Source organism: Fonticula alba (genome assembly GCF_000388065.1).
Source record: "Fonticula alba strain ATCC 38817 unplaced genomic scaffold supercont2.2, whole genome shotgun sequence".
NCBI lineage: Eukaryota > Rotosphaerida > Fonticulaceae > Fonticula > Fonticula alba.
Window position 1 is genome coordinate 1424888 of NW_009242972.1, and position 11260 is coordinate 1436147.

At 69.0% G+C, this 11260-nt stretch overlaps 3 protein-coding genes across 4 annotated transcripts; 1 reads left to right on the top strand and 2 right to left on the bottom strand.

Moving 5' to 3' along the window:
- Positions 1-18: 18 nt before the first annotated feature.
- On the top strand, positions 19-2598 carry H696_01334 (hypothetical protein; the record flags this gene model as incomplete). Its single annotated transcript, XM_009495227.1, has 3 exons — positions 19-371; positions 458-1253; positions 1303-2598. 3 exons carry the CDS (start codon positions 19-21, stop codon positions 2596-2598), a joined length of 2445 nt encoding a protein of 814 aa, XP_009493502.1.
- An 857-nt stretch (positions 2599-3455) lies between these two features.
- On the bottom strand, positions 3456-7054 carry H696_01335 (hypothetical protein). The gene is made up of 5 exons (XM_009495228.1): positions 6994-7054; positions 6686-6878; positions 6324-6427; positions 5948-6182; positions 3456-5720 (listed from the first exon to the last, which is right to left on the bottom strand). Exons 2-5 carry the CDS (start codon positions 6687-6689, stop codon positions 4534-4536), a joined length of 1530 nt encoding a protein of 509 aa, XP_009493503.1. The 5' UTR covers positions 6690-6878; positions 6994-7054; the 3' UTR covers positions 3456-4533.
- Positions 7055-8258: 1204 nt separating this feature from the next.
- On the bottom strand, positions 8259-11207 carry H696_01336. 2 transcript variants are annotated; one of them, XM_009495230.1, is made up of 5 exons: positions 11113-11207; positions 10967-11027; positions 10766-10893; positions 10432-10654; positions 8259-10311 (listed from the first exon to the last, which is right to left on the bottom strand). In XM_009495230.1, the coding sequence occupies exons 1-5, from the start codon at positions 11113-11115 to the stop codon at positions 8531-8533; spliced, it is 2196 nt and encodes a 731-aa protein (XP_009493505.1). In that variant the 5' UTR covers positions 11116-11207; the 3' UTR covers positions 8259-8530. The 2 variants fall into 2 exon arrangements, with proteins under 2 accessions (XP_009493505.1, XP_009493504.1); XM_009495229.1 differs by having other exon boundaries at positions 10766-11027.
- Positions 11208-11260: the final 53 nt, after the last annotated feature.

Consider the following 11260-nt stretch of genomic DNA (forward strand, 5'->3'; position numbering starts at 1 on the left):
CCCACCTACCCACCTACCATGGTCTCCTACAGCAAGATGAGCCCCGGTCGGCCGGCGGCTCTGCTGGCCCTGCTGCTGATGGCCCTCATCAGCACGGCGCACGCCTTCACCTGCCCGATCCTCTTCTCCCTGCGCCAGTCGGCCATCGACTCCAACAACCCCAAGAGCGTGCTCGGCTACAACGGCGCCATCAAGGCCCTGGGCTGCTGCAACTCCGGGCACTCCTGGAAGGCCCCCCACTGCCAGGCCAACAGCGGCCCGGTGTGCGGCTACGACTTCGAGACCTACCCGAATGCCTGCGACCTGGGCGCCTGCCGGTCCGGTGTCCAGTTCACCGGCGCCTGCAAGCCCCAGCCCCATGTGCTGGACTGGTGCTCGGCTACAACGGCGCCATCAAGGCCCTGGGCTGCTGCAACTCCGGGCACTCCTGGAAGGCCCCCCACTGCCAGGCCAACAGCGGCCCGGTGTGCGGCTACGACTTCGAGACCTACCCGAATGCCTGCGACCTGGGCGCCTGCCGGTCCGGTGTCCAGTTCACCGGCGCCTGCAAGCCCCAGCCCCATGTGCTGGACTGCTACATGGTCCCGCTGGACCAGATGGCCCAGCGGGCGGCCTGCTTCCAGGCGGCCCTCATGCGCATCATCCAGAGCGTGGACCTCAACAACACGCCGCCGGATCCGGAATGGCGCCTGGCCCAGCCCTGCGTCGTCCCCGGCCAGTATGACCTGACCCAGTGGCGCACGGCCGATGGCCGGTGCAACAACCCCACCCCGGAGCGCTCGTACTCCGGCATGACCGGGCTCTACTTCATTCGCCACGACAAGACCCGGTTCATGCCGGCCAACGTGGACCTGGCCGTGGCGTCCGGGCCCAACCCCCGGCTGGTGAGCAACCTGCTCTTCAAGCGCAAGACCTTCACCCCCAACCCGGTGGGCCTCAGCGGCCTGGCCATGGCCTTCTTGAACTTCTTCATCCACGACTTCTTCCTGCCGGAGGTCGACTGGGCCGACATGCTGGCCATCCCCATCCCGCCCAATGACCCGGTGTACCCCTACAGCGAGTGGTCCGGCGAGGAGCACTACATGTACCTGCCCAAGACCCGGGTCCATGCCGATGGCACCGTCCGCAACCAGGTGACCGCCTGGTTCGATGGGTCCCAGGTGTATGGCTCGACCCAGTCTCGCATGGACTCCCTGCGTACCTTCCAGGGGGGCCGGATGCTGGCAGATCGGAAGAGCGTCGTGGCACTACATGTACCTGCCCAAGACCCGGGTCCATGCCGATGGCACCGTCCGCAACCAGGTGACCGCCTGGTTCGATGGGTCCCAGGTGTATGGCTCGACCCAGTCTCGCATGGACTCCCTGCGTACCTTCCAGGGGGGCCGGATGCTGGCCGACCCGGTGACCGGCTTCGCGCCGGACGAGCCGGCCTCCGGCAACCGCCGCCGGCGCAACCCCAACCACCCGGCCCTCTTCCTGCTGGGTGACGACCGTGGCAACCAGCATGCCGGTCTGACGGCCATGCACCTGCTCTTCGTCAATGAGCACAACAATGTGGCCGCCATGCTGGAAGCCGCCTATCCCCACCTGTCGGATGAGGAGCTCTTCCAGCGGGCGCGCCTCATCGTCGGTGCGGAGCTCTTCAAGATCCAGACCATCGAGATGTCCACCCAGCTGGTGGCCGACATCCCGTCGCAGCTGCTGGTGGCCTCCCTCTGGAGCGGCTACGCCACCAAGGAGTACAATGAGCTGGCCATCCATGCCACCCCCTTCGACTTCAATGCCGCCTACCGGTTCCATGCCATGGTGCCGGAGACCCTGCAGCTGCGCGACCGCAATGGCACCCCCCTCGGCGACCGGGTCAACTACATCGACACCTTCCACAACACCACCCTCCTTCGGCAGTATGGCTATGGCCCGGTGCTCATCGGTCTGGCCTCCGAGGTGGCCGGCAAGCTGACCTTCAACAATGTGCCGGATGCCATCCGCAACATCCGCCACACGGATGTCACCTACTCCCGGTCGACCCCCTTCGGCGGGTACTTCGGCCCGAGCCTCGGCTCCAGCTCCAGGTCCAAGTGCGTGGTCCAGCCCTTCCTGGACATCGGCACCGTGGATGTGGTCCGTGATCGCGAGCGCGGCGTGCCCCGTGCCAATGACTACTACGCCCGCATCGGCCTGCCGGAGCTTCGCGCCACGCACTTCGGCCAGATTGCCCCCACCCCGGAGGGGGCCCGCGCCGTGGCCGACCTCTACGACTGGGACATCAACAATGTGGACTTCATTGTCGGCCTGCTGGGCTTCGACTCCACCGAGCTCGATGGCATTCCCATCATCTCCACGGCCGGCTTCCTGCCCTTCGTCTACTCGCGCAACACCCACGATCGCTTCTACACCAAGGACTGGCTCACCCCCAGCGTCTACACCCAGGCCGGCTTCGATCGCCTCATGGGTACCTCCACCAACCCCGGCGGTGTCACCCTCGCCCAGATCATGGTCGAGGCTGGCGTCCTCGACCAGGCCCCGGCCAACAACGGTGTCCACTTTGCCACCCGCCTGCCCGGGCTCGAGGTGTTCAAGGTCTGGAAGTGGGACTAAGGGGGTCCCGGGCCGGGGGCAGGAGAGCCTCCTCTCCTTCCCTGTTCCTCCCCCCCTCCCCCCTCCGCGCCTCTCTGTCCTTTGTCCGGGGGGCGCACCAGGCGCGTCGCTCCTCTACCGTGTGTGGTGTGCCGGCGGCGCCCGTGTGTGTCCCCCTCCTTGTGTGTGGTTTTCTCTCGTATCTTGCGCATGTGTCCTGTCGCGTTCGCTTCCTCCCTCCCCCGCCCGCGCGCCCTTCGCCGGTCGGGGCGGGGGGGGGGGGGAGAAGTCGGCAGCGCCCCGTGCGCGTGTTGTTGTCCCGTTGGGCGAGCGTGCGCACGCGGCGCGCCACCAACGCCCTCTCCTTCCAGTTTCCCCTGGGGAGGGTCCTGGCGCGCGCCCCTCCGCTCCCCCTCTCTCTCTTTCTCTCTCTCCCCCGCGCCTCTGATGGCCCTCCCTCCAAGGGTGCACGTGTGCGCATCCCTTCCTCTCTCCTTCTCGCAGGGACGCCGTGCGGATGGGGGAGGGAGCGGGGGATGGCGCGTGCGTGCCCCCCGGGGGCTGCGCGTCAAATACACCTACCTTTTTGCTACCCTCCCTGTTCTGGTGTGCTGCTTGTGTCCCTGCTGCTTGCCGCGCGGGCTCTGATGTCTCTGTGTGTGTGTGTGTGTGTCTTCGTCGCTTGCCCTGGGCCCTCGTGTTATGTCTGCTCTGCCCCGGCTGGGACCTTTGGGCGGGGGCGGGGGGGGGGGGGCCTCAGCGCGGGGTGTGTCTGTGTGTGTGGGCCTGGGGCGTGCCATGTGCAGCGCGGTGTTTTGAAGGCGCAAGGGGCTGCCCCGCTTTGGGCGGCGAGACGCGCGCGCGCCCTGCCCCCTCCCCACGCCCCCCCCCCCCCGCCCCCCTCCCCCCGCCCCCCTCCCCACGCCCCCCTCATCCGGGCTCTGGACCGGGCGGCCGCCGGTCCAGCTATGCGCCGGCCGAGGGGAAGGCCCCGGCCGAGGGGAGGGTGTAGCCTGGCGCGCAGGCCGGCGCGTCGGCCGAAGGAAGAAGCAAAAAGGGCATGCCGCATTCCGGCCTCCCGGAGGCCTTGGATACCCGGGGCGCCGGGGCCGGCCAGCTGCCGCGGTACCCGGTCTTGCCTGTGCACGGGGCGCCCCGCGCGCCCCGGCCGCATCGCTCGCGATGGAGGCGTCCCGAACCGGAGAACGACCATGCATGGGGACAACCCCGGAGCTGCCGGCCCGGCCCCTGACGAGGCACGTCCCGGCCGGCGGCCGCCTGGCCGGGCCAGGAGGAGGCATTTCACAGCCGCGCCGTGCTCGGGCGTGTTGCCTTGTATTTTTGCCTCCTCCCTGGGAGGAGCCAGACCAGCAGGGAGGACGGCAGGGGGACGGGCGGCGCGCGGCGGCGGGAAAGCCCCGCCTAGGATGCCGGTGGGCCGGCCTGTGCGGATCCGGTGCCGTCGCCCACGAGGCCCAGACGGAAGGAGCCGGCGCCCGATGGCCGTTCCCGGGAATGCGCATGGCTCCAGCCGCCCAGACCGGCGGACTGAATTAAGCTCCGGGCGTCCATTAAGCACGTGAACTCATGTGGCAAGGCGAGATCAGCACCCCCCGATGTTGGTCCCCGGGCATCCGCCCGTCGAGGCGGCCCCAGCCCTGTTCCCCTGCTGCCCACCGTCCCCCGGAGAGGCCAACGCCGACGGGGCCCCGTGGACCATGCCCACATCCCCGCACATACATCCACGCATGAGAATCTCCGCCGGTCCCTCCCTTGTCCCCCCCCCCCAACTCTGGCAGGTTGGCCCAAGACGCAAATGTGCAGGAAAAAAAAAACAAAACAAAAAGCTCACCAGACCCAATGGGTGTATCTTGGCTCGGGGCTGCCCGCGAGAGTGGCTTTCACAGAGCGCCTTGTCTCTGCCCCTCGCAGGTTTGGGACCGGCCCGGGCGGCTGTCATTGCGGCGAACGCTGGCCGGCGGCCGGCTGTGGGCGCCGGTGGCCGCCGCGGCCCGATGCATTGTCCCGGCCGGCGCGCTGGCCGCCGCCATGCTGGCCGCTGGCCGGAGCACCGGGCCGGCGGTCTTGCTGCTCACGCGTGGGCCTGTTTCTCTGCCCATCGGCCAGATGCTTCTGCTGGTAGGCAGCGCGGTAGCGCAGGAACAGCTCCACCAGGACCACCGCATCGTTGACCGCGTAGTCCACCTGAGCAGGATGCATGTCCTCCTTCCAGAGGCTCCAGTCGGCCATGGTCCAAGAGCTGTCCAGCAGCACGCCAAAGCAGAATGCCACCATGCCCTTGAGACCTTTGAGGCCTTTCGAGTCGGAAATCCCTGGGAAGGGATGCCCCCAATCGCGCAAGGGGGCCGGCACGGTGTGCATGTGCCCGGCATACTCCGGCGGGATGTCCGCCGGATAGCCCCCCAAGCTGGGGCGGTGCTGTGTGCTGGGCTTTTTGTTGTCCGAAGGCTGCGTCGGATGGTCCGCCAAGTCGATGAAGGACGGCATGTCCCCAGGCATTTGGAGATAGCTGGCCAGTGGGACCACATCGCTCGAGTAGTTGTAAACAAGGTTCACCCACGACCGGTGCTGGTCATGCACCGTGAGGTACTCCCGCAAGCAGGCAGTCGCCAAGTCCGGGTGCTTGGCCATGCTGAAGAGGAAGACCACCGAGCGCCGGAGTGCCGCGGCGACACCGTGCCAAGTCAGCCGGCCAAGCGCTTCGGCCGGCAGCGGCGTCAGGCACACCTGCACCAGTGCCGGCACCTTGGACTGGGCGTTCGGGATGGACTCGGTGTCGAGGGCCGAGATGCCTCCCTGGCGGTGGAGCATGGCGCAGAATGCCTCGGCCGCGGCAGGCGTATCGACCCACACGACCTGCACACCGGCCGGGCGCTCGTACATTGGGTACTCCGGGCCCGCGGTGGCGGCCACGGGGTGCGGTTCGATGCCGACCTGGCGGATGGCATAATGCAGCAAATTGATGCTTGCCAGGTTCGTGAATGCCACCGGCCGCCAGCCGACCGAGCGAAGGGGCTTGTAACTTTGGGACCAGACAGTGAGACTGAAGGAATCCCGCTGCAGTTTCTTCTTCATCTTCTCAATGTCCCAATAATCATTCATGAGGCCCAGCAGGGGGATGCCTGAGTAGGGTGCTTGTGTCTGTCAGCAATCGGTCACCGGTGTATGTATGTGCATGTGCATGTGCATGTGCGTGCGTGCGTGCGTGTGTCTTCTTCCGTGCCCATCCCCTCCCTCTGGTCGTCCATGTTTCTGTTTCACTCGGCAGGGCAGATGTGTCTCGCCGGGGCGGAGGATGCCGGTGACCCGGCGAAGCGGCATGGCCTGGGCCCGGAGGCGGGGAACGCACAGCAACGAACAAAGTAGCTAGCACCCACGAAGAAAGGCATGAATGGCTCAATCGCAAGGGCATCGCGGATCACCATGTCGAGCTCGTCATCCAAGATGCCGGACACCTTATACTTGGCCATGTGCCTGTCAAAGGGCATCTCAAGCTCCTTGTCCAGGGCCATCAGCCGCGCGCCGAGCTCCCAGGCCGGGTTCTCGGCCAAGACGCCGAAGGACACCACCACCGCCGCCAGGGCCTGGGGCAGCGGCGAGAGGGGGGAGGGGCGGCGAAAGGCAAGGCGGCACAGCCGAAGGTCAGACCGCGCAAGCTTCCCACAAGCAGAGGGGCAAGGGAATAGGGGGGAATTTTTCGGCACCCAGGCGCCCCGGGAGCGTACTAGCATGTTGGCGCGATCGAAGCGCGAGTGTTGATCATAGCCACCAAAGAAGGCATTGAGGTCACTCTCCACAGGGACGGTCCCCTTGTTCATAAAGTCAAGGACTGGGTGACAGCGGGTGGCGATGGGCGGCCCCCTCGCAGGAAGTTAGCAAAGTGCGGGACAACGGCATACAGGGGGATCTTACGGGCGCGGCCCTTGGAAATCGGCCCCGGCGCCTCCTCGAGTGGGGGTCACGACTGGAGGGCCGGCGGCGATGCCTGCCAGGGCCGAGCCCTTTTGCTCTCGCCCCCCCCACGTCCCCCCCCCCCCGCCTCCCGAAAGCGACGCACAAGAGCGGCCGCGACCCGGCGCAAACGCACCCATGGTGGCAACCTGTCCGTAAGAGGCCTTCTTGATCCGCTTGTCAGCGATGGTATACTGGGTGTAGAGGTAGTCCAGCAGCCTCTTCTTGGCGTGGGTGGTGGGAGTTCACGGGAAGATGGATGACCGCTCTTCGGGCATGGTCACCCGGGAGCCCTCCTGGCTGGAGGCATGTTCGGCAGGCGAGAGAGTCTGCACATGGTGTGGCAGGGCAAGTCAGGCCAATGGCTGGGCGAAGGACAAGGGAGTAGGGCAGTTGACTCATGCTGCTGTCGGGGGTGGACAGCAGTCTGCCATTTCGACGGACCATGGGGTTTCGCTGATGTGGTGGAGGTTCTGGTAAAAAGGAGAGGGCGGGCGAAAGGCGGGGGTGACTGTGCGGCAGGCAGACCAGATGCCATCCAGGTGACTTTTATTTGTGTGCGAGGGGACCAGCGCTGGGACCGGCACTGGGGCCGGGGGCGGGGGGAAACGAATGTCGTCCGGCCAGCCTTGGGGTGGGGAGCCGCGCAGCTGGCCTGGGCATGCCGGCGGCGCCCTCTGCGGCGACCCAGACGCGCTTGCGGACCCGCAGGGCGTCGCCCCGCGCTTGCGGACCAATGCCAATGCGAGTTGGCCGCGCCGGCCCGGCCGGCCCCGCCCTAACACGGGCCGCCAACTTCGATGGGTCTTGGTGGAAGGACACGCACAGCGGCGTGCACCCTCCACCGGGGGAGACCACCCCCGCCCCCTCGCCTTCTGTTCTGGCGGCCCTCCCGCGTCCGCCGGCAGGGCGAAGAGTGGCCCCAGGCCCACAGGGGCAAGTGTCGTTGCATCATCTTCGACGGAAGGCCCGGCCACCACTCCCTGTGCTCCGGCGCAGGGGAAGCCTGCCCCTCGGGGGCGAGCCGCGCCGGGCGTGTTTTCAAATTGGCCTCATCTGGTTCGTTGGGAGCACAGGCCCCGGGTGGCTCCCCGGGACGGGCGCGCCCGGCGTCCCGAGCCGGGTTCACGAGCGCCTCCGAATGGGGGGGCTCCACAATGCCGGCGCAAGAAAGCGGGCGCCGTGCACGGCGGCAGCCAGGCGGCGGGGCCAGCCCGGCCAAAAGCTCGCCCCAGGTCGGGGCACGCCCGCCGGGGGAGCCCGGCTCGCCGGACACCACCCGGCCTCTGCGGAAGGCAGGACCACGGACACCGGAGAGGGCAGGTGCCGCGCCGCCGGGGAATCCTCGCGCCTGCTGCCCCTTGCGATGGCCGGGCGCGGCCGTCTGGGCCGGGCACCACGCGCCTGTGCGAGCGTCGCCCCTTCCCGGCGGGGGCCTGATGGCGGAGTCCCCCGTGTCGGGCGTGCCTCTCTATGCTGCGCCCTGCCCGGCACGGGGCACAGACCTGCACCCCTGGCCGCTCTCCGGCTCATGACGCACGGCCACCCGTGCCGCACAGACCCCAGCGCTGTGGCAGTCCCTGCCTCAGGCCCGGAAGGGGAGGGGGCGTTACGCAAGCTTCACTTCGACCTCCCAGCCCAGGCCGCCCCCTCCCGCGCGCGCGCGCACACCGCTTTTGCCCACCGGCCGGATGGGGCGCCCCAAAAAAAAGGCCCGCCGCATGACCTGCAGCCACGCCAAGCCCTTGCCCTCCCCCGCTCCCCTGCCCCGGGCCTGCGCCCGCCTCGCTCCGTGGCCACGCAGGGCCGCCCACTGCTCCGGCTGCCAGCTCCTCCGCGCGTGCCGCACGCCCAGCCAAGGCCGACGCCCGGCCGCACGCCCAGCCAAGGCCGACGCCCGGCCGCACGCGCCTTCCCATCAGGCGGACGCGCACCAGGAAAGAGCAAAAGCCGAGGAATAAAAAGAGCAAGGGGGTCCCGTCTATTTCCCCAGGACCGGCTGCTGGGGAAGGACCACCGCCGCCGGGGGGGGCCGCTGGACCTCCGGCGGGTCGGCCGGGCCGGCCTCCAACCGGGCCGCCTCGCGGCCCAGCTGGTTGACCGACTCCAGCAGCGACTCGACCGCCAGCCGGGAGAAGGTGGTGGCCAGGTCCCTGGCCCCGATGCCGGTGGTCACCCCGACGGTCACCTTGAACACGGTGCCGATGGTCAGGCCGTCGGCCATCTTGACCGCCATGCTGGCGGCCATGTTGGTGGCCAGCCGGGCGGACATCTTGGCCGCCTGGCGCGACGCCTCGGCCCCGGACTCCTCGCCGGCCAGCTGCCCGGCCAGGGAGGCCGTCGTGTGCAGGGCCTCCCGCACGGACTTCTCGTCCAGCTTGCCGTCCAGCATCTTGTTGGCCATCTTGGTGGCCATCTTGGCCGTCATCTTGGTGGCCATGCGCCCGGCCATGCGGACCGCCGAATTGGCCGCCAGCTTGGTGGTCACCCGGGCCGCCTCGGAGGCCGCCTTCTTGCCCAGCAGCTTGGCCGTCTCGTCGACCGGCAACCCGGCCGCCAGCAGCTCCAGCGTGCTGGGCGAGGGGGCGACCGCGGCGCCATCCCCCGCGGCGGCCCGGGCATCCTCCCACTCGGAGTCGCTGGCCCAATCCGGCCCCCGGTCGATGGTGTCCCAGCCGAGGTCCCCGCCGAGGTCCCACTCGGAGTCGCTGTCGGACCCGCTGTCCGAGCAGCCGCCCCCGGCCCGGCCGGCCGGGTCCCGAAGCGCCGCCTGGAAGGCCGCCTGCACCGCCGCCTGCACCACATCCTGCGTGATGGACAGCGAGGCGCCGGCCAATTCGGCGTCCTCCTCGGCCTCGGCCTCCGGGGCGGCCAGTTCCTGCGTCGAGGCCGCCCGGCGAGCCGCCGCCTCGGTGGCCACCTGGGCCGCCGTGACCCCGGCCAGCATGCGCACCGCCACCTCGCGATCCCGCTCAAACAGGCACCCCATGTGCTCGTAGTAGAGGAAGAGCTCCACCAGGATGGCCGCATGCTCGAAGAGATCCGGCCCCCGGCCGGCCGACCGGAGGCCCGCGATCCACCCCCCCTCGAACCCCGGGCAAATCCGCACCAAGTCCGCCAGGCCGCGCCGGCCGCTCAGCGGCCCGGACACCTCGTGCTCGGCCCCGCTGCGGGCCTTCTTGCCGCCGAGCTCCGACCCCGGCGGCAGGGCCAGCTCGATGAGGCCCCCGTGCGCATGGTAATCCAGCGGATCCACCGGCAGGTCGAAGATGTGGCTCCAGCTGTAGCACAGCCGGACATTGCCCCGGCACAGGCCGGCCTCGGCATAATTGCACAGGTAGAACCCCAGGCACTTGTAGGCCGTGGCGTCGCCCAGGTCAAACTCGAACACCTGGGTCTTGCGCAGGCTGGCCACCAGGCCGGCCGTGTCCGCCAGCGAGGAGGGCAGGTCGCCGCGCAGCGGGGTCACCGCCACCCGGGCCCGGACCGGGCCGCGGGCCTCTTCCCCCGGGCCCGGGGCCCGGCTCGAGGTGATGGCCGCCACGCAGTGCCCCTCCACGGCCATGCGCCGGAAGAGGCCCCTGCCTGCCTCGTTGTCCACATACACCAGCCCATTGGCCCCGAGCGTCAGGAACATCTGGTTGAACACCCGGCCGATGGGCACGTCGCCCGGCCGGCTGGCCGGCGGCGCCCGGGCCGTGCTGTCGTCCGCCCACTTGTCGATCTTCCGGCCGCTGCGCTGGCGCAAGTGGTCCAGGACATCTGTCACCGCGTGGGCCCGTGCAATGTGCGCCACCAAAAAAAGCGGGTCGCCGAGGTCAGTGCTGCTGCGCGCCAGGCCTTGGCCCGCCCCCGGTCACCAGGGCACAGCGCCCGACGCACGTTTGGTATGCAGCCGAATGTCATCGTCCTCCTGGTAGAGGCACAGAAAGCCCCGGAGCAGGCGGAAGGCGGTGGCGCTCGTGTCGGCCCCGGCCGGGTCGTCCTCCGCATTGGCAAAGTGCATGAGCAGTATCCCCAGAAGCCGGAGCACGCTGTCGCGCGGGTGCTCCTCGAAGTGGCACGGTGCGACGCCCCGGCGGTCGATCACAAAGTGCACGAGGATCTGGGCCCAGTGGCGGAGTGGTGGCCGGTGAGACGCCGAAGCTCGGGCATGTCGCATGCCGCACATGCGCGGACCATGGGCAGGGGGGGGGGGGGAACACTCGGAGCGCACCAGCACCATGGTCTTGTCCATGACAGAGAGGTCCTTGAAGTGGGCGTGCTGCTGCTTGACAAAGTCCACCAGGTGGTCTTGCCCGCTGGCCGGGCCGGGCCAGGAGGCGAATGGCTGGATGTCATCGTCTGGACAGAGGGCGTCGGGGTCAGAGGGGCCGGGGCACAGGCGTCGCACGGGAGCGGCACGGCATCGACGCACAGACACTAGAGGCGAAGTCGAAGGATTTCTTCAGACGCCGCGAGTCGCCGGTGATGTCCGGCTTGGTGTTTGTTCGGGGGGGGGGGGGGGGCGGTTAGCAGGGCGGCGACGCCGTTGAAGGCGTGGGCAAAGCAAGGGGCCCCTACCATGGCTGCGACCGAGCGGGGAGGCCGCAGACGAGAGACGCAGAGACGGGGGAGAGAGAGAACGAAAAAAGCAAAAGCGGTGGGTGGGGTTGCTGGGGCCTCCTGGGCGCTGAGCTGGCCCGGCCGGCCGCCCAAAAATCCGCCCCCC

Excerpts from the sequence above, each read along its gene's own strand:
- H696_01335 (XM_009495228.1), bottom strand. Across the intron at positions 6,183-6,323 it reads TCGATCGCGCCAACATGCTA|GCCCTGGCGGCGGTGGTGGT; the intron begins GTACGCTCCCGG and ends CCGCTGCCCCAG. Across the intron at positions 5,721-5,947 it reads TAGCTACTTTGTTCGTTGCT|GCATCCCCCTGCTGGGCCTC; the intron begins GTGCGTTCCCCG and ends CACCCTACTCAG.
- H696_01336 (XM_009495230.1), bottom strand. Across the intron at positions 10,655-10,765 it reads TGGACAAGACCATGGTGCTG|ATCCTCGTGCACTTTGTGAT; the intron begins GTGCGCTCCGAG and ends CACTGGGCCCAG. Across the intron at positions 10,312-10,431 it reads CATTCGGCTGCATACCAAAC|ATGTCCTGGACCACTTGCGC; the intron begins GTGCGTCGGGCG and ends ACGCGGTGACAG.